The sequence below is a fragment of the Hemitrygon akajei genome, unplaced genomic scaffold (genome assembly GCF_048418815.1).
Source record: "Hemitrygon akajei unplaced genomic scaffold, sHemAka1.3 Scf000037, whole genome shotgun sequence".
In the NCBI taxonomy this organism is placed as follows: domain Eukaryota; kingdom Metazoa; phylum Chordata; class Chondrichthyes; order Myliobatiformes; family Dasyatidae; genus Hemitrygon; species Hemitrygon akajei.
In genome coordinates, this window is record NW_027331923.1 from 9,208,543 (window position 1) to 9,230,254 (window position 21,712).

The 21,712-nt window shown below is 45.8% G+C and overlaps 1 protein-coding gene across 1 annotated transcript; it reads left to right on the forward strand.

The window, feature by feature from the left end:
* Positions 1–6,090: 6,090 nt before the first annotated feature.
* LOC140720142 (zinc-binding protein A33-like) lies at positions 6,091–17,143 on the forward strand. The gene is made up of 6 exons (XM_073035027.1): positions 6,091–6,501; positions 7,372–7,467; positions 7,878–7,915; positions 10,023–10,141; positions 15,050–15,181; positions 16,454–17,143. Exons 1-6 carry the CDS (start codon positions 6,091–6,093, stop codon positions 17,005–17,007), a joined length of 1,350 nt encoding a protein of 449 aa, XP_072891128.1. The 3' UTR covers positions 17,008–17,143.
* The last annotated feature ends 4,569 nt before the right edge of the window (positions 17,144–21,712 follow it).

Consider the following 21,712-nt stretch of genomic DNA (forward strand, 5'->3'; position numbering starts at 1 on the left):
TCCCTGTCCCTGTCCGAGAGGTTCCATATATAACCCTGAGGAGTGGCACAAGTCTCCGGGCAGGGTCTGGAAAGGGGAACCCACTCCCTTTTTCAATGAATTCAGGTAAAGCCCCTGATCTGGACGGTTATACTGCTGAATATTTTAAATCCTTTTCTTTTATACTCGCTCCTTGGCTTTGTAAAATTTTTAAAGATGCGTTAACTGTAGGTAAATAACCACAATCTTTTTATGATGCCTCTATTTCTCCAATTCTTAAAAAAGATAAAGACTCCACTGAATGTGCATCCTATCGGCCAATATCCGTGCTGAATACGGATTCTAAGATTTTTACCAAAATTTTGGCCACTACATTAGAAAATGTATTACCTCAAATTATCTCTGAAGATCAGACTGGATTTATTAAAACCTGTTATTCATCTTTTAACATTAGAAAATTAATTAATATAATTTATAATTCTTCATCTAAAATACCAGAATGTCATTTCCTTAGATGCTGAAGAAGCGTTCAATAGATTTGAATGACTATATTTATTTAATACGTTGCAGAATTTTAATTTTAGCTTAAAATTTATATCATGGTTAAATTAATGTATTATAAACCTTTGGCTTCGGTTCATACCAATAATCAAAGATCTCCTTTTTTTCTGTTATCCCGTGGTACGAGGCAAGGCTGCCCTTTAAGTCCTCTATTATTTGACATTGCTTTGGAACCTTTAGCCGTTGCCATTCGTGAATCACATAATATTTTTGGTATTACTCGTGGGTAAGGGACTTATAAGTTATCATTATATGCTGATGATTTGTTACTATACATATCTGACCCTGAGAGATCTATTCCTGCTATTTCTTCCTTGCTTGCTCAGTTTAGTAGCTTTTCTGGCTACAAACTGAATTTTAATTAGAGTGAATTATGTCCATTAAATATGCAAGTTCAAATTTATAAACACTTACCATTTAAAGTTGTCACAGATCATTTTACTTATTTGGGTATTAAAATTACCAAGAAACATCAGTGTTTATTTAAAGTTAATTTTTTACCTTTAATTGAACAAATCAAGCAACTTGTTAACAGGTGGTCCCCATTATCTCTGTTATTGGTTGGTCGAATTAATACTATCAAGATTATACTATTACCCAAATTTTTATATTTATTCCAAGCATTACCAATTTGTATTCCTAAATCTTTTTTTGATATTATTGACTCCAAAATATCCTTGTATGTGTGGCAGAATAAAAATCGTAGATTAAGTAAAAAATATTTACAGAAGCCAAAGAAGGAAGGTGATTTTGCTTTGCCAAACCTGAGATTTTACTATTGTGCAGTTAATATTCAATATTTAATATTTTGTACACAAGAATTGGTCATAGTACTTTGCCCACAATGGGTAAATTTGGAGTGTAAATCTGTACAAGACTTCTCATTGTTTTCTATTTTAGGATCTTCGCTTCCTTTTGCTTTATCTAAACCGAATAAACAAATAACTAATCCAATAGTTAAACATACATTAAGAATATGGTTTCAATTTCGTAAATTCTTTGGCTTGAATAATCAAGCCCTATTATATCTAACTTCTTTTTCCAGCCCTCTTTTATGGACCAAGCCTTTGTGTTATGGAAAACAAAAGGTATAACATGTTTTCGTGATCTATTTTTAGATAACAGTTTTATGTCCTTTGAACAGCTATCCAACCTAAAACTCATTTTTTAGATACTTGCAAGTTAGAAATTTCTTGAATGTTAGTATTTTCTGAAATTATGTCCAATGGACATTACAGAAAAAATTCTATCTCTGAATCCTTGCCAGAAGGGTTAAGTAGCCATCATTTATCATATGATCATGAAAATACAGCCAGGAGTATCAGAAATAATTAAGAAGGAATGGGAAAAAGAACTTCACTCTCTTATACCCACAGAGCAGTGGGAGAAAATTTTACAATTAGTCAATTCTTCTTCTATTTGTGCTAAACATGCCTAATACAATTTAAGGTTGTACATAGGGCTCACATGTCCAAGGATAAACTCGCTCGATTTTATTCTTATGTTAATCCAACCAGTGACAGATGTCATACTGAAGTCGCTTCATTGACCCACATGTTCTGGACTTGCCCCTGTTTGCAAAATTATTGGAAAGATATTTTTGGTATTATTTCAACAGTTCTGAATATCAAATTGTAACCACATCCTATTACTGCAATTTTCGGTTTACCAATGGTGGATAATAGTCGTTTATCCCCCCTCAGCCCGGCGGATGATTGCATTTGTTACATTAATGGCTAGAAGATCTATCCTATTGAACTGGAAAGAAATTAATCCTCCAACTATATTTCAGTGGTTTTCTCAAACTATTTCTTGTTCGAGTTTAGAAAAAATTACAAGTGTTGTCTTTAACCCTTCAGTTAAATATGAAGAAACTTGGAGACCATTTATTCAACATTTTCATAGAAGCTAAACTGACTTTTACTAAACCTTACTTTTATTGTCCTTAATTATTTGGATGGAGGTGCGGAGTTATTGACGCTACTGTGTATAATTGACATAATGCAATGGCCCATGTCGGTTAGGATTTTTTTCATTTTTTGGGGGGGAGGATTTCTTATTTTCTCCATTTTTTGTAACCACTATGAGTTTCGGAGGTTATTATCATCTATTTGTATTTATACCACCTATTAATTACGTACTCTCAAGCTCTTTGTATTCATGTTTCATTTTTGTGTTTGTTTAAGATCAATAAAAAGATTTAAAAAGGACTATTCTGAGGAAAGGGTGGAATAGGCGCAACGGGCCGAGTGGCCAGGCCTGCTCCTGTTACTTATTTTCTAAAGCACGAGTTTACCTTTGCGCCTTGTTCTCCCTTGGTTTTCAGCCGTTCGGATTGCACAGGGGAGCGGTGAGAGCTCCGGAGATCCACCGGCAGCCGCTGCGGGGCAGCTCCCGTCTCCCAGCAGGAAGGGACGGGTCTGGGAGAGAACTCCAGACAACAGGCCCCGATCCTCGGCGGGGAAAGGCCGCGCGACCTCCGTGTAGCTGAAACATCTCACGGAATCTCCGCCAGTCTCTTCAGCTCTGCCTTCGAAAGGATTCACGACCCGCCGGTGGTGCAGCCAAAACCCGAGGCTCAAATAGCGGTCTCCGGCCTCACTGGGTCCCGGTTGCAAACTGCGGCTGCGCCGGGCGCTCAGCGTCCCGCCCACTGACACCCGTCAACCAATGGGGACTTCCTTCTCCCAACGCTGATCGCTGATTGGCTGTGAGTGTGTCTGAGGACGGGCTGCTGCTGGGAACTGCAGATGTCAATCATAGTTTGTTCCCAGAATTAAAGCAAGTTTCCCGAAACTCAAATTTCAAAATAAATTTTATTTTCAGAGTCCAGATAAGTCACCACATACAACCCCGAGAAGCATTTTCCTGCGGACATACTTAGAAAAAGTATAGAATAGTAACCACAACAGAAGCAGGCAGTGAAAGATCAGCCAGAGTGCTGATCTGTGCAAATGCAAATACAAAAATAATGATAAAGAACAAGAACATAAAATAACCGCAGCGGCTGCTGATGGATCTCCGGAGCTCTCACCGCTCCCCTGTGCAGTCCGACAGGCTGAAGGCCAAGGGAGAACAAGGCGCAAAGGTAACCTCGTGATTTAGAAAATAAGAAACAGGAACAGACGTTGCCATTCGGCCCGTTGCGCTGTTCTGTCCCTCACTCAGAACATGGCTGATCTTTGCCCTCAGCACCACTATCCTGCAACGTTCCCAACATCGCCGAGCCCCTAAATATGTCCGTTTAATTTAGAAAATCTGTGGAGAAAACTCCAAATATTCACTGCACTGTGGGTGGGGAAATTTCTCCTCATCTCAGTCCTGCTGAGGTGACCTCGGATTTTGAGTCTGTGATCCCCGGTTCCACTGTCCAGCCAGGAGAAACATCATTCCTGCCCCTACCCTGTAAATACCCTGTGAGACTGTGTCTGTCTCAGTCAGGAAGCTTCTCCATGTGAACCTTGTGTTCATGAAATTGGTGACAGTTCTTTCAGACCAGCAGCTTTGACCACAAGAACACCAGACAGTGGTCAGCACGGAATGTCCTGCAGTTACTGCAAGAGAAGGACTGGATGGACACAGTGGAGTGGTTCCCTGAGCAGACAGTCCAGACCATCTGGCAGAATGCCTCATCACCAGATCTGACCAACAGGCACCAAGACCTCACCTGTCTGGCGGCGAGAGGGTCCCTCCCGGTCTGATCCTTGCTGCATGCCCGGAGATCACTCACACAGCGCGCTGCCCCGAGATTACTGCAGTGGAGACGAGAGGGCCCCTCCCAGTCTGATCCTTGCTGCATGCCCGGAGATCACTCCCACAGCGTGCTGCCCCGAGATTACTGCAGTGGAGACGAGAGGGCCCCTCCCTGTCTGATCCTTGCTGCATGCCCGGAGATCACTCCCATAGCGCGCTGCCCCGAGATTACTGCCGTGGAGACGGGACGGTTACTCACCTCTTTGCGGACTGTGGGCTGGCGAAGATCTGTGGAGAAAGATGCAAGGGCCTGTTCCACAGCAGCTGCGTGACAGAAGGCTCACTGATCCTCGGGCTGTTCCCAGGACGCACAGGAAAACGGACAGCGAGTGCTGCTGGAAGATCATCAACTCGGGGAAAGACGCTCGAAACTTGTTGCCCTGCCATCACATCGAGATGTCCGGAGAGCAGGGGTTCCCAACCTTGGGTCCACGGTTACTGGTGTTGGTCTTTGGCATTAAAAAAAAGTTTGCGAAGCCCAGTCATACAGGAATGCTGCCGACTGGCACATTCCGGACTACAGGGACACCATTGGAACTACAGGGATCCTCTACACTGGACAGGGAGTGGCCGGGTTGGCTGAGGAAGCCTCACAGTTATTGTAGTAGTGAACCACCCCAGGGGGGGACACATAGCTTCTCCTTTCAGCGCAGGACTTCAATCGTCTTCTAGGGGAAGGTCCTTCCGACCGCAGGGATGAGGCCTTTGGAGATTCAGCTGACGTTTTTGTCGCACTGGGTTTTTACGAGATGGGGTTGCTGGCCATACGGCCAACCCTCCTCCGCTCGTAGCCGGGCTTAGACAGTCCATGGCCGCGTTTTCTTATCTGTTGCCAGTTTAATGTGTTGTTGATCCCACACTAAACATAGAAACGGTCAGAATTTCCACTGAACACATCCAGCAAAACCATGTTGATTCCCTGAGCAAACACGAGGAAATCTGCAGATGCTGGAAATTCAAACAACACACACAAAATGCTGGTGGAACACAGCAGGCCGGGCAGCATCTATAAGGAGAAGCACTGTTGATGTTTCGGGCCGAGACCCTTCATCAGGACTAACTGAAAGGAGAGATAGTAAGAGATTTGTAAGTAGTGGGGGGAGGGGGAAATGCGAAATGATAGGAGAAGACCGGAGGGGGTGGGATGAAGCTAAGAGCTGGAAAGGTGACAGGCAAAAGTGATAAAGAGCTGGAGAAGGGAAATGATCATGGGACGGGAGGCCTAGGGAGAAAAAAAGGGGGAGGGAGAGCACCAGAGGGAGATGGAGAACAGGCAGAGTGATGGTCAGAGAGATAAAAAAAACAAACAACTAAATATGTCAGGGATGTGGTAAGAAGGGGAGGAGGGGCATTAACGGAAGTGAGAGAAGTCAATGTTCATGCCATCAGGTTGGAGGCTACCCAGGTGTTGTTCCTCCAACCTGACAGCTTCATCTTGACAGTAGAGGAGTCCATGTCTAGACATATCAGAATGGGAATGGGACGTGGAATTAAAATGTGTGGCCACTGGGAGATCCTGCTTTCTCTGGCGGACAGAGCGTAGTTGTTCAGCGAAACGGTCTCCCAGTCTGCGTCGGGTCTCACCAATATATAAAAGGCCACACCGGGAGGACCGGACGCAGTACACCACACCAGCTGTCCTGATGAAGGGTCTCGGCCCGAACCGTCGACGGTGCTTCTCCCTACAGAAGTCTCCCCGAGTCTGCAGCGCGCGTAGTGGACAATCGCGGTACTGCAGTGGATCAGCAGCTCCCCGAAAGTGAAAGCATTCTGAATCAGGAAGTGCCAGGAGTTAAAATGGCTTCGAAAGGAGAGACGGAGAGTTTGAGCGAGGAGGTAATTTGTCCCGTCTGCCTGGATTTCTTCATCGATCCGGTATCACTGGAGTGCGGTCACAACTTCTGTCGCTCTTGTATCACACGGTGTTGGGAAAGGGAGGAGAGAAACTCCTGCCCGGAATGTAGAGAGGAGTTTGCTGACCGCACCCTCAGGGTGAATCGGGCCTTAGCAAATTTGGCTGAAAAACTTCGAAATCTAAACCTGAATCCGAAAGGGAAGGAAAGTAAACGTCACTGCGAGGAACATGAGGAAGAACTGAAGCTGTTTTGTGAAACGGACAAGACACTAATCTGTGTGATCTGTGCAGCTGCGCAAGAACACAGAGAGCATCGATTTGTGCTGATTAAAGAAGCTGTTAAAAACTATAAGGTAAAAACTAACGTTAATTTAACACTTAACACATTTCCTGTGTCCTACATATCATCACACGAGCCTCAATAACTAACACATAACTCTCTGCAACTTCCGCCATCTCCAACGGGATTCTAGCATCTCTCCGCCCCACAGCCCACCTCCGCACCCCGCAGCTCTCCGCTCTCTATTCGGATAGCGCTCTACGTCCTGTATCGCCCTGATCCACTCGCTCCTCCCCACTGATCTCCCTCCTGGCACTGACACCTGCAAGCGGGACAAGTGCTACACCTGACTCCTAACCTCTTCCCTCGTCACCATTCAGGGCCGCAAACAGCCCAGTTCCTGCCGTTTCCTCCATGGTCGATTGTCCTCTCGTATCCTTCTTCTCCAGCTCTTTACCTCTTCCACCTGTCCCCTCTCAGCTTCTCACTTCATCACCTGATGCACCATCAATAACTCTCGGAGACAGGAGGCGAACGATAGGCTTCTATTAGCAGCAAAGACCACGACACGACATCCTGGAGACTGAGGGAGGAGCAGTGCCTCCAATCACCTTTATACAGGGGTCTGTGGGAGGAGCCACAGGAACAGTCAGCCAGGTATACATAGTTTACCACATCACCCTTTCCCACGATCCCCCTCACGTTGTCTCACCTGTCACCTGTCAGCTGGTTCTCATCCCCAAGCTTATTATTCTGGTTTCTGTCCCATTCCTTCCCGGTCCTGATGAAGGGTCTCATCCCGAAACACCGACTGTTTATTTCCCTTGAATAGATGCTGCCTGACTCACTGAGTTCCTCCGGCATTTTGTGTGATAATCGGGTTTGATCACCTGTTTCTTTTGATGCATCTTTGTTTCTATTTCCTTCACTCTCTGACTTCCAGGATCAGCTAAAATCTTCCTTAGACTCTCTCACAAAAAAGAAATCAGACTTCCAGGAAAAGGAGCAGCAACAGAAAGAGAAGATTTCCGGAGTTCGGGTGAGGCTTCCTGAGCGGAATTTCTGATATTACTGTCGAGTTTTGCTCCGTTTAATGCAGAATAGCCGAGTATCGCAGCTCCAGTGACCTGGGTTCGATCCTGACCTCTGGTGCTGTCTGTGTGGAGTTTGCATGCTCCCCCTGTGACCACGAGAGATTCCGACACATCTCAAGGACATGCCAGATGAATGGCTAATTACCGTTAACCCTGTAAAGGTGGGGAGGGTGTGTGTGAATCAGATGGGAGTTTATGGGTCAATAAGTGAGAGTAGGTTTCAGGAAAACGTGAGGGAATGGTGTTGACGGGAATGCACTCAGAAGTAGCATGGACTCCAATAGACCGAACTGAGCGACAAAGGGAAACAGAGCACAGCAGTGCAGTATGTTAATCTTCACCTTTCATTCAACAGGAACAGTCACACAGCCTTCAGTCCCACGTCACATCCCAGTTTGCTGAACTGCACCAGATTATCACTAAGAAAGAGCAGAGCTTACTCAGGGATCTCAGGGAAGAAGAGAAGAGGATTCTCAATCCAATGGAGAAAAACCTTCTAGCTCTTCAAGAGAATATAAGGATTATTCAGGAGGAAATCTCAAAGTTAAAGGAACAGATGGATCAAAAAGACAGTGTGATGTTTCTCAAGGTGAGGGATTATATTTCAATTTGTTTCTGTCAAAGGGCACTAAATGAACAGTGGTATATTTGAAATAAACACAGCACAGCAGCCAATTCTAACAAATCAATTGCCGCTGCTGGTGACCTCACACAAGTTGTTATATTTGCATGACGCGCCCTCCCATCACTCCAATAATGACATTTCAAAATGTCCAAGATACGCTTTCAGTCCTTCATTAGCAAAATACAATCTTGGAGCGATGAAACTTCAGGGTAATTCATTGTAAAGTAAGCTGCAACACAGCGGTCAAGAACAGAATGACATCCGCCCATCCCCAGCTCAAAACTGCCCAGAACAAAGTACGGATACATAACTTATTCCCTTCGTTTTTACCACGTCCCCAATCACGTGACGAGTTGCCATAATAAACACGTAACACAGAATACAATGCAGACAGAAAACAGACGTGTTGCTCCTACACACAGCATTTACAAATGGCAGTAAACTGTTTCTCACCAGACAATTGATGCATCTATTCAGGGTTGCTGTTGTCCCATAATAATAAGATTATTAAGGGATTGGACATGCTGGAGGCAGGAGGCATGTTCCCGCTGATGGGTGAGTCCAGAACTAGAGGTCACAGTTTAAGAATAAGGGGTAGGCCATTTAGAACAGTGATGCGGGAAAACTTTTTCACCCAGAGAGTGGTGGAAATGTGGAATGCTCTGCCCCAGAAGGCAGTGGAGGCCAAGTCTCAAGAGAGAGTTAGATAGAGCTCTTATAGATAGCAGGGTCAAGGGATATGGGGAGAGGGCAGGAACGGGGGTACCGATTGCGTATGATCAGCCATGATCACAGTGAATGGTGGTGCTGGCTAGAAGGGCCGAATGGCCTACCCCTGCACCTATTGTCTATTGTCCCAAAACTGGACTTCCACAACTTCTGTACATCCAAGACAGAATGCAAATTTCTCTGAAATTATTTACTCTGATCATAACACAGAGCTGCTGACTGTGTCCTTAACTCTACATTAAATATCCTCTAAAACCCTCATTAACACCGATTTCCAGTCACAGGCTGTGAGTGTGTCTGGTGCAGTGGGTGTGAGGGTCTCTTTGTCAATCAGTGAGAACAAAGACTGTGACCCACACATCAGACTTATCTTCTGTATCCGGTTTCCATCAGATTAGGGAATCTATTACTGTCTCTTTACTTTTACGGATAACATTCAAATGAACGTTCAATCGTTCAAAACATAACCAGGCCATTCGGCCCATTTTCTCCTCTCAATTTTCCTGCTTCACAATCCTCCACCCACCTACTCACCACACCCAGCAACAGTGCCCCGAAATCTCAGGTCCCTCATGTGTTTATCCAGCCTCCCCATTACAGTCAATCTCTGCTTTTCCATTTCAACCACTCCTATGGCACTGAGTTCCACATCCTACTCACTAAATTTCTAGTGGAATTTGTTAAAATCTATCTGGAATTACATCTCCCCACGAGTCTCTCCATAAATAGAGGTACTTCCTCCACCCGCACACAATCACATACATCACTGATCTTAAATTCCTCCATCCTATCACACTGACATCATATCCAGATGATAACGCACAGCCTGTCCTGGCTTCCCTGTAAGTTTCATCCTCTCAGTAATGGTCTGACATTCAGAAACGTTCCTTGTAAGTTACCCCGTGGTTCTGTATTGTCCATGTGTGTGAGTGACTGTGGGAGTGGGAATTTTCAACACCTTGTAATGATTTGGAAGAAATTCAGGATATGGACAGTAAGTCCAAGTCTAATCCGATTTGTGTTTTATTTATTTCAGGAGGAAGCTCGTCGGAACAGAAGGTAGGACAGGCTCTTTACTGAAACCCTGAATGGATTTGTAAAATAGTTCAGAATAGCAATTTATAACCAGCAGTTTAATATTTACAGGATTAATGACGATGTCCAGGAATTGTCAGTGACAGATGAGACCCTACCGGTTGAAAAATTTGATCACCTCTATTTGTTGAAAACAGTGCTGAGAGAAACGCTTGATGCTATTAATCGAGGTAAAACTTACAAAGATTCATTTCCCCTTGTTTATGAAGCTCAATTTAGTTCCAATTTGAGGCAAAGATTGTCTGTACTACTGGGCTGAAGGGGAACTGAAGTTTATTCCACATCAACCCCACCGACTGGGAGGCATCACTGTCACATTGTCAGCTGGAGATGTCAGACCCCTGAACACACCAGCACAGGGTCACAATACAACCAATACACGGGACTGGCAAATGAACCACTGTGTTCCAATCCCAGGAACACTGCACTAACACACCAGGACATGAGTCTGGATCTACCAGAGGAGCTGGGAATCTAATACTGACGATAATATTGCAGGGAATAAAAGCAGGTGTCAGTGTGGTGACAGGGATTGTCAGGAAAATACACAAGTCCTTCATGTGCCCTGTGAGTGCAGACTCTGATTGACGCAGGTCTTCCCCCTTCCGGATCAGCATCTCTCACTGTTGTTAGAGGCAGAAGAGGGGAGTGGTCGTGATCTGGGACTGAATCGTCAGGGGAACAGACAGGAGAATCTATTGATGTGAACGGGACACCCGAATGGTATGTTGCCTCCTGGGTGCCAGGGTCAGGGATGCCTCGAATCGTGTCCGCAGCATTTTAGAGAGGGAGGGAAAAGAGACAGATATTTTGGTAAATTTGTGACAATGACATTGGAAGTAAAAGCAAAGAGGTCCTGAAAATAGAATTTGGAGAGCTTGGTAAAAAGTTTAGAAGCAGTACCTCCAGGGTTGTAATTTCTGGATTGCTGCCTGTGCCACGTACTGGTGAGGGTAGAAACGGGATAATTTGACAGATAAAAATGGCTGAGAAGATGGTGCTGGGGACAGGGATTCAGGTTCTTGGATCATTGGAATCTGTTCTGGTGGAGGAATGACCTGCTCAAAAGGGACGGGTCGCACCTCGACCCGAAGGAGAACAATATTCTCACAGAGAGTTTTGATAGAGCTGTTGGGGAGGGTCTGAACTAATTTGGTGGGGGGGGGGGTCGGGAACTGGAGTGAAGGGATAGGACTGATGGTAAAATGCAATGATAGCATGCAGTCAGACTGTCAGATAGGGCGGACAGATGCGAAGAGAAAATTCCAGCCGGCAGGGTTAGTATCAGAACATTGGGGATGCAGAATTAAAAAGGGTAGAGCGGATACAGTACACAAAGTGTTATATCTCAATGCATGGAGTATGAGAAATAAGGTGGATGATCTTGTTGCACTATTACCGATTGTCAGGTATGATGTTGTGGCCATCACGGAATCGTGGCTGAAGGATGGTTGTAGTTGGGAGCTGAATGTCCAAGGTTACACAATGTATCAGTGGTATAGGAAGGTCGGGTGAGGGGGTGGTGTGGCTCTGTTGATAAATCAGCAGCAAGATGTTGAATCCTTGTGGGTTGAGGTAAGGAACTGCAAAAGTAAAAATGACACTGACACCAGTGATATACAGGCCTCCCAACAGTCAGTGGGTTGAGGCCCACAGATTACAACTGGAAATAGAAAAGGCTGATGAAAAGGACAATGTTATGATAATCATGGGAGATTTCAACATGCAGGTCAATTGGGAAAATCAGGTTGGTAAAGGATCTCAAGAGAGTGAGTTTGTTGAATGCAATGTGATGGCTTTCTAGAGCAGTTTGTCATTGAGCCTACTCGGGGAACAGCTCTACTGGATTGGGTGTTATGTATTGAACCAGAGGTGAGTAGTTAAAAGAACCCTTAGGAGGCAGTGCTCACAACATGACTGAGTTCAACTTGAAATCTGATAAGGAGAAAGTGAAGTCTGACATTGTAGTATTTCAGAGAAGTAAAAGAAATTACAGTGGTCTGAGAGAGGAGTTGGCCAAAGCAAATTGGAAGGAGATGCTGGCAGGGATCAGAGCAGAGCAGAAATGGTGTCAGTTTCTGGGAAAATGAGGAAGGTGAAGGATAGATGTATTCCAAAAATAAATAAATACTAAAATGGCAAAATAGTAAAACCGTGGCTGACAAGGGAAGACAAGTTAATGCAAAGGCAAAAGAGAGGGCATACAACTAAACAAAAATTAGTAGGAAGACAAAGGATTGGGAAGCTTTTAAATATCTACAGAGAGAAACTAAAAGGATGATTGGGCGGGAAAAAATAAACAAGAAATTGATTTGAATTGAATTGACTTTATTACTTACATCCTTCATATACATGAGGATTAAAAATCTTTACGTTACGTCTCCATGTAAATGTGCAATGTGCAATTTATAGTAATTTATGATGAATTATATGTATAACATGCTGGTCAATATAACATAGAAATACAGATGTGTCAGCATGAGTTAATCAGTCAGATGCCCTGGTTGTAGAAGCTGTCCCGGAGCCTGTTGCTCCTGGCTTTTATGCTGTGGTACCATATCCCGGATGGTAGCAACTGGTACAGTTTGTGGTTGGGGTGACTCTGGTCTCCAATGATCCTTCAGGCCCTTTTTACACACCTGTCATTGTAAAACAGGTTAGCAAACAATATCAAATTGTTTTTCAAGTATTGTAAAAAAATAAAACAGAGATGAGAGTGGATATAGGACCAGTAGAAAATGAGGCCAGATAAATAATAACGCGGGATAAAGAGATGGCAGCTAAACCAAATATTTTGCACCAGTCTTCACCGTGGAGGACACTAGCAGTGTGTCCGGTGTTGAATGGTGCGAGGGAAGAGAAGTGAGTGCAGTTACTGTTACAAAGGAGAAGGTGCTCAGTGGTTGGAGTTTATGCGAGAAGTGAGGAAGGTGCAAGACAGATATATTCCAAAAAAGAAGAAATTTTCGAATGGAAAAAGGATGCGACCGTGGCTGACAAGAGAAGTGAAAGCCAAAGTAAAAGCAAAGGAGAGGGCATTCAAGGAAGCAAAAATTAGTGGGAAGACAGAGGATTGGGAAGTTTTTAAAAGCTTACAAAAGGAAACTAAGAAGGCCATTAAGAGGGAAAAGATGAACTATAAAAGGAAGCTGAGTTGGTGGTGAAGAAGGTGAATGCAATGCTGACATTCATTTCTAGAGGAATATAGTATAGGAGCAGGGATGTGATGTTGAGGCTCTATAAGGAACTGGTAAGACCTTTCTTGGAATACTGTGTGCAGTTTTGGGCTCCTTCTTTAAGAAAGGATGTTCTGACATTGGAGAGGGTTCAGAGAAGATTCGCTAGAATGATTCCGGGAATGAGAGGGTTAACATACGAGGAACATTTGACCGCTCTTGGACTGTACTCCATGGAGTTTAGAAGAATGAGGGTAACCTCACAGAAACATGTCGAATGTTAAAAGGCATGGACAGAGTGGATGTGGCAAAGTTGTTTCCCATGATAGGGGAGTCTAGTACGAGAGAGCATGATTTAAAGATTGAAGGGCGCCCATTCAGAAGGGAGATGCAAAGAATTTTTTTTAGCCAGAGGGTGGTGAATCTGTGAATTTCTTGCGGCAGTGGAGGCCAGGTCATTGGGTGTATTTAAAGCAGAGATTCATAGGTATGTGAGTAGCCAGGGCATCAAAGGTCATGGTGAGACGGTGGGGGAGTGGGAATAAATGGGAGAATTGATCAGCTGATGATAAAATGGTGGAGCTGATTCGAAGGGCCGAATGGCCGGCTTCTGCTGCTTTGTATTATGGTCTTATTTGAATGCACCAGTATACGGAATAAGTATCTTGTAGCACAGGTAGAGTTTGGCAGGTACAAACTTAGGCAGGTACGTCTTTGATTGAAGGAATAAAAGCAGAGACAATTCTGTAAACAGGGCGAAATTCAAAATTCAGAGGTGCAAAGGGACATGAGTGTCCTTGTGCAGGATTCCCTGAAGGTTAACTTGCAGTTTGTGTCAGTGGTAAGATTGGCAAACTCAATGTTTGCTTTCATTTCGAGAGGATTAGAGTACAAGAGCAAGGATGTATTTCTGAGGTTTTGATAAGGCATTGTTCAGACCACACTTGGAGTATTGTGAGCAGTTTTGGGTCCCTCCTATTGGAAAACATGTACTGGCATTGGAGGGGGTCCAGAAGATTCACAAGAATAATTCCGGGAATGAAAGAGTTAACATATGAGGAGTGTTTGATGGTTCTGGGCCTGTACTCACGCGAGTTTAGAAGAATGGCTGATTTATTATCCCTCTCAACCCTATTCTCCTGCCTCCTTCCCATAACTTTTGAGACTCTGACTAATCAAGAAGTTTACTTATTAACTTCTGCTTTAAAAATCAAACGGGAGAAAATCTGCAGATGCTGGTAATCCAAGCTACACAGGTCCTGATGAACGGTCTCGCCAGATCTCTCTGACTCCTGTCGGGGGAGAGTTCATGTTGGGAGGATGTGGGTGGGTCGAGAACGGTAAGCACAGCATCCGACTATAGGGATGTCCATTTAGGACAGAGATGAAGAGGAATTCCTTTATCCACAGGATAGTGAATCTGCCACAGGCAGCTGTGGAGGCCAAATAATTGAGTATATTTAAAGCAGAGCAACACACACAAATTGTTGGGGGAACAGCAGGCCGGGAAGTTTCTATGGAAAAGAGTAAACAGTCCACGGTTCAGACAGAAACACTTCATCAAGACCTGTGTTGCTTAAGGGTTCCTGCACATTCATCCCCTGTCCTAATAAGGGGCTGCGAGGGATGGGGTTGTGGGAAAGGGGACAAAGCCATCCTGAACTCCCATCTTTGCCCCCTCCAGCTTCTTATTACGTCTACACACACAGTTCACCCACGGGCTTTGCACCCCTCCCCCTCCTGGTTCAATCTGCCATTCATCTCTCCCCTACTGGTTCCCATTATCACCTCCTTTACTGTCTCAATCCATCACACTGCCCCACTTCACACTCGCAAATGAATGTGAACATTGCATGAAGGGTCTGTTCCTGTGCTGTGCTGTTCTATGTTCTCTGTTACCAGTTTCGAAGAATGAGAGGAGATCTCATGGAAACACAAAATTCTTTCAGGGGTCAACAGGCAAGAGTGAGGGAGGATGTTTCCCCTGTCCAGCGGAAAACCCTTGTGGAGACATCTGCTTTCCTCGAGTCAAAGGTTCGTGTCGGCCACCGGGGCTTCGCTGTCCGAGTCTGCCCACGATCCCCGTGGCCGCGCTGTCCAGTCTCCCCCCCGATCCCCGGGGCCTCGCTGCCCGAGTCTCCCCCCCGATACCGGGGCCGCGCTGCCCGAGTCTTCCCCCCGATCCCCGGGGCCGCGCTGCCCGAGTCTCCCCCCGATCCCCGGGGCCGCGCTGCCCGAGTCTCTCCCCGATCCCCGGGGCAGCGCTGTCCGAGTCTCCCCCCCGATCCCCGGGGCCGCGCTGTCCGAGTCTCCCCCCGATCCCCGGGGCAGCGCTGTCCGAGTCTCTCCCCGATCCCCGGGGTCGCGCTGTCCGAGTCTCCCCCGATCCCCGGAGCCGCGCTGTCCGAGTCTCCCCCCGATTCCCGGGGCCGCGCTGTCTGAGTCTCCCCCCGATCCCCGGGGTCGCGCTGTCCGAGTCTCCCCCGATCCCCGGAGCCGCGCTTTCCGAGTCTCCCCCCGATTCCCGGGGCCGCACTGTCCGAGTCTCCCCTCCCCCCCCGATCCCCGGGGCCGCGCTGACCGAGACTCCCCGGGGCCGCGCTGTCTGAGTCTCCCCCCGATCCCCGGGGCCGCGCTGCCCGAGTCACCCCCCGATCCCCGGGGCCCCGTTGTCCGAGTCCCCCCCGATCCCCGGGGCCGCGCTGTCCGAGTCTCCCCCGATCCCCGGAGCCGCGCTGTCTGAGTCTCCCCCCGATCCCCGGGGCCGCGCTGCCCGAGACTCCCCCCGATCCCCGGGGCCGCGCTGCCCGAGTCTCCCCCCGATCCCCGGGGCCGCGCTGCCCGAGCCTTCCCCCGATCCCCGGGGCCGCGCTGTCCGAGTCTCCCCCCGATCCCCGGGGCCGCGCTGCCCGAGTCTCCCTCCCCATCCCCGGGGCCGCGCTGCCCGAGTCTCCCTCCCCATCCCCGGGGCCGCGCTGCCCGAGTCACCCCCCGATCCCCGGGGCCGCGCTGCCCGAGTCACCCCCCGATCCCCGGGGCCGCGCTGTCCGAGTCTCACCCCGATCCCCGGGGCCGCGCTGCCCGAGTCTCCCCCCGATCCCCGGGGCCGCGCTGTCCGAGTCTCCCCCCGATCCCCGGGGCCGCGCTGCCCGAGTCTCACCCCGATCCCCGGCGACGCGCTGCCCGATTCTCCCCCCGATTCCCGGGGCCGCGCTGCCTGAGTCTCTCCCCGATCCCCGGGGTCTCTCTAATTCCGAGTCCCCCCCGATCCCCGGGGTCTCTCTAATTCTCTGCTTCTCCCCCCAGTCTCTGTCACCCTGGATGTAAAAACGGCGAATCCGTATCTCGAGGTGTCTGAGGATCGGAAGAGTGTGAGATGGACCCGGACCCGGAGGAATCTCCCCGACACCGGGAAGAGATTCACACACTGGGCTTGTGTGCTGGGATCGGAGGGATTCACATCGGGGAGACATTACTGGGAGGTGGAGGTGACGGGGAATCGGTTCTGGTGGCTGGGAGTCGCCGCAGAGTCTGTGGAGAGGGAGGGATGGGTCAGACCGAGTCCGGAGACCGGATTCTGGGTCATTGGGCGGGATGGTGACGTGTTATATCGGGATTATGACGTGTTCCGTTTATGCCCCACCCCCGGGTCCCGTCTCGCTGCCGGTCCCATCCCCGGGAGGGTGGGAGTTTATCTCAGTTACGAGTCCAGGACAGTTTCATTTTACAACGCGGAGACCAAGTCCCATCTCCACACCTTCACCGGGAATAAATTCACGGGGAAACTTTATCCTTTCTTGCGGACTGGAGATGTAAACCAATGGCTGAGAATCTGCTCCGGTTCCGCTCCGGGTCTGTAAACGGGTCGGGTCCCGGGTCCGGCGTCAGGAGTAAAGTCCCTGTAAATATAAATGTGCGGAGAGTGCAGCTAAATACGTGGCTAAGGAGATGGTGCAGGAGGGAGGGCTTCATGTTTCTGGACAATTGGGCTTTGTTCCCGGGAAGGTGGGACCTGTTCCGACGGGACGGTTTGCCACTGAACTGGAGGGGGACTAACATCCTTGCGGGTAGATTTGCCACTGCTGCTCGGGGGTGGGGGGGGGGTGTTAAAAAGATTTGCAGAGGGAGGGGAACCAGAGTGTTAGAGCAGATAGTGAGGTAAAGGAGGATAAAGGTCATGCGATGATTGCATGTGTAGACAGAAATCAAAGGTTTATACATTAGGTTGTAAATTAATTTTCAGAGCTTTAGTGATTAAGGGGATCTGCTTTTTTTTGCAGATTTATTTATTTTTATTTTCATTTATTTTGTGATGGTTGATTGATGACTTTTGAAGTTAATTAGCAAATATTCTCTCTCTCATACACACTTACTGCAATATCTTCAGGTCAGACATTTTTTTACAAAAAATAATTATCTAAGTTCCCATAAATGCAAGAATCTGATTTGTTGGATACTATTTTGAATATGAATCCTTCAGTAAGAGAATTTGTAATTCTCATTGGTAGAATTTATCATTTATTTTTAATACATTGATACAAAAAGATAACCTCCCACCTAAGGTTTAAACATGATAGAAGTATTCGTTGTTTCAGACGTGATAGATGGGGAGGGATGAAAGGGGGAGGAGTGGCATTACTAGTCAGGGAAAATATCACAGCTGTGCGTAGACAGGACAGCCTTGGAAGGCTTGTCTACAGAGGCCATATGGGTGGAGCTGAGGAACGGGAAAGGTGTGACCACACTAATAGGGGTGTATTATAGACCGCCCAATAGTCAGAGAGAATTGGAGGAGCAAATCTGTATAAAGATAGTTGACCGATGTAAGAAACAGGAAGTTGTAATAGTAGGGGATTTTACCTTTCCACATATTGACTGGGACTCCCAAACTGTAAAAAGGCTAGATGGCTTGGAGTTTGTGAAATGTTTTCAGGAAAGTATTCTAAATCAATATATAGAGGTACCTACGAGAGAGGATGCAATACTTGATCTCCTATTAGGAAACCAGACAGGTCAGGTGACAGAAGTATGTATAGGCGGACTTTTTGGGTCCAGTGACCATAATGTCATTAGTTTCAAGTTAACTATGGATAAGAATGGTCTGGTCCTTAAGTTGAGGTTCTAAATTGGAGAAGGGCCAATTTTGTGGAAATGAAAAAGGATCTAGGAAGAGTGGATTGGGATAAGTTTTTTTTTTCCCTGACAAGGATGTGTTCAGTAAGTGGAATGCCTCCAAATGTGAAATTTTGAGAATGCAGAGTTTGCATGTTCCTGCTAGGATTAAAGACAAAGTTAACAGGCATAGGGAACCTTGGTTTTCAAGGGGTATTGGCGATCTGTTTCAGAAAAAGAGAGAAGTGTATAGCAGGTATAGGCAACAAAGAGCAAATGAGGTACGTAAAGAGTATAGAAAACGTAAGAAAATACTAAAGAAGGAAATTAGGAAGGAAAAAAAGACATGAGGTGGCTTTGGCAGATAATGTGAAGGAAAACCTGAAGGGCTTCTACAAGTATATTAAGAGTAAAAGGATAGTAAGGGACAAAATTGGTCTCCTAGAAGATCAGAGTGGTCGTCAATGTGTGGAGCCTTACGAGATGTGGGAGATCTTAAACAGTTTTTTTGCATCAGTATTTACTCAGGAAACTGGCATAGTGTATATGGAAGGAAATGAAACAAGCAGTAGTGTCATGGAACATTTGTAAATTAAAGAGGGGGAGGTGCTTGCTGCCTTACAGCGAATAAAGGTAGATAAATCCCCCGAGCCTGACTTGATATTTCCTCGGACCTTGAGAGAGACTAGAGTAGAAATTACAGGGGCCCTGGCAGAAATATTTAAAATGTCCTCAGCCACGGGTGCAGTGCCAGAGGATTGGAGGGTAGTTCATGTTATTCTGTTGTTCAAAAAAAGGCTCCAATAGTAAACCAGGTAATTACAGGCCAGTGAGCCTGACATCAGTAGTATGTAAATTATTGTAAGATGATCAGAGAGATCGGATTTACAAGTATTTGGACAGCCAAGGGCTGATTAAGGATAGTCAGTATGGCTCTGTGCATGGTAGATCGTGTTTAATGAATCTTGAAGAGTTTTTCAAGGAGGTTACCAGCAAAGTTGGTGAAGGTAAGGCTGTAGATGTTGCCTACATGAACTTTAGTAAGGCCTTTGACAAGGTCCCACATGGGAGGTTAGTTCAGAAAGTTCAGACATGAGGTATCCATGGAGAGGTTGGAGAGATTGAAAGAGTGCAGAGATTTACTAGGATGTTGCCAGGTCTTCAGGAGTTGAGTTACAGGGAAAGATTGAACAGGTTAGGACTTTATTCCTTGACGCGTAGAAGAATGAGGGGAGATTTGATAGAGGTTTACAAAATTATGTGGGGTATAGACAGTAAATGCGAGTAAGTTCTTTCCATTTAGATTAGGAACGATAAATATGAGAGGACATGATTTCAGGGTGAAAGGGGAAAGCTTTAGGGGGAACATTAGGAGGAATTTCTTCACTCAAAGAGTGGTGGGAGTGTGGAATGAGCTGCCATCTGACGTGGTAAATACGGGCTCACTCTTAAGTTTTAAGAATAAATTGGATAGATACATGGATGGGAGAGGTTTGGAGGGTTACGGACTGGGTGCTCGTCAATGGGACGAGCGGAATAAAGTTTCCGCACAGACTAGAAGCGCCAAATGGCCTGCTTTCTGTGCTGTAGTGTTCTATGGTTCTATGGAGTGAAATAAACACGACATGAGAATTATCGATCGATTAATTTTAACTCGTTCACCGCATCCGTCAACCGAACAGAAACACCGGGGATTCAGCAGCAGCCGCGGGCAGCGGGTCCTGAGCTCCCCCGGGTCCTAAAGTCCACCCGTAATGAGACAGGTTAAATGGGACAAGTGGGGGTGGTGCTGACCGGAAAAGACAGTGAAGATTGTTCATTAAGTTCATCTGCCATTTCTTTGTCCCCCATTACTACTTCACCAGCATCATTTTCCAGTGGTCCAGTATCAACTCTCATCTCCCTTTCACTCTTCATGTAACTGAAAACTAAACTTTTAGTATCCTGATTTATATTATTGGCCGGTTTGCCCTCATATTTCGTCTTTACCATTCTTATGGCTTTTTTCGTTGCCTTTTGTTGGATTTTAAGAGCATCCCAATAATCCAACATCCCACTCACCTTTGCTACCTTATATGCCATTTCCTTAGGTTTAACACAATTATTACATGCCTTTTCCAGCTCAAACTGTGAATTAATTTAAAGTCAGTCCCATAATTTAATAAAGTTTTTATCTGAAAACTATCTACCCTCCCAAAGATTGTACTGAAGACTGCATTTGATTTTTCTTCAGCCTTGTACGCTTCACATTGAAATAGTATGTGTTTCGACAGTTTTATAATGACAAAATGTACACGACACAGAATGAAGTTTTCCGATTAGTTACAAGGCATAATTAAGCATAGTGTGGACATTTCTATGTCATGTCAATATCATTCCTTCCCTTGTTTTAAGCCCTTCTTCTATAAACCCAACAGGTTTATGTATTCTGTAAAGGTGTCTGTCCTTATGTCCATTATCCTACGTCTTGCCATAAGCTCCTAATTCTTAACACTACCAACCCTTTAGCTTCTAATTTGCTAAGTGGAAGGTCTATATCCACAGCTTAACATTTAACAGCTTTTGTTGCTAAATAGTCAACCCCATCATTTCCCTCAACAGTGTGGTGTGCAGGGCCCATAATGTACAGACATATAAATCAAACTTTATATATGAAATACCGTTTGACAAGTTTCCAACAGTCAATCTGACCTACTGCCAGAATGACCTGTTTAAGAATCATCAAAACCGAAATGTATTCTGAGCAAATTATTAGGACCAATTTCCTCCACCCACTGTAAGCCAAAACTGTTGGCAAAGAATTCTGTTTTCTATGCTGATAAATGACTATAAGTCATTTCTTTATCATTATCTGCAATTCAGGCGCACAAAAACGGCCACACTAACATCCCCAGTAAACTTATCTTTTGATTCATCTGTAAAAATGGTTACTGTATGATAATAACTTTCATTAATATACTAATGAACCAACAGACTCTCAGACAGAACCGAATCCGATCGTGTAACATAAAATCAACTGAAGTCATTGGAAATAACCAGGTGGGATTACAGAGAAAGCTACAGTGGGACATCATCAGATTGTATCATCAAATACACCCATATTCCCAGCGTGATAAGAACCCAGCCACCCACAACAAAAAACACTCTTCTTGCGATGTCCCCAACCGTCCTCCAGCACACCTTTAACAGGATGATCATTACCTTGCCCCCGCTAATTAATCCAGTATGTTGACATCAACTCGAACCTCTGTTACTTTGAGGGCAATTGTCCCATTGCAATCAGTAAAGCCAAAACAGGAGACAACATTACTGCACCAGAACATAATCAAGAACAGATCCAATTAAACAAATATAATTGGTCAAACAAGATTTTCATGTTGTACCCAAGAATACCCACATAGATGTCTGAGGAGATTTAAAGCTCCTTTACATTTATCAATTATTTTACTGATA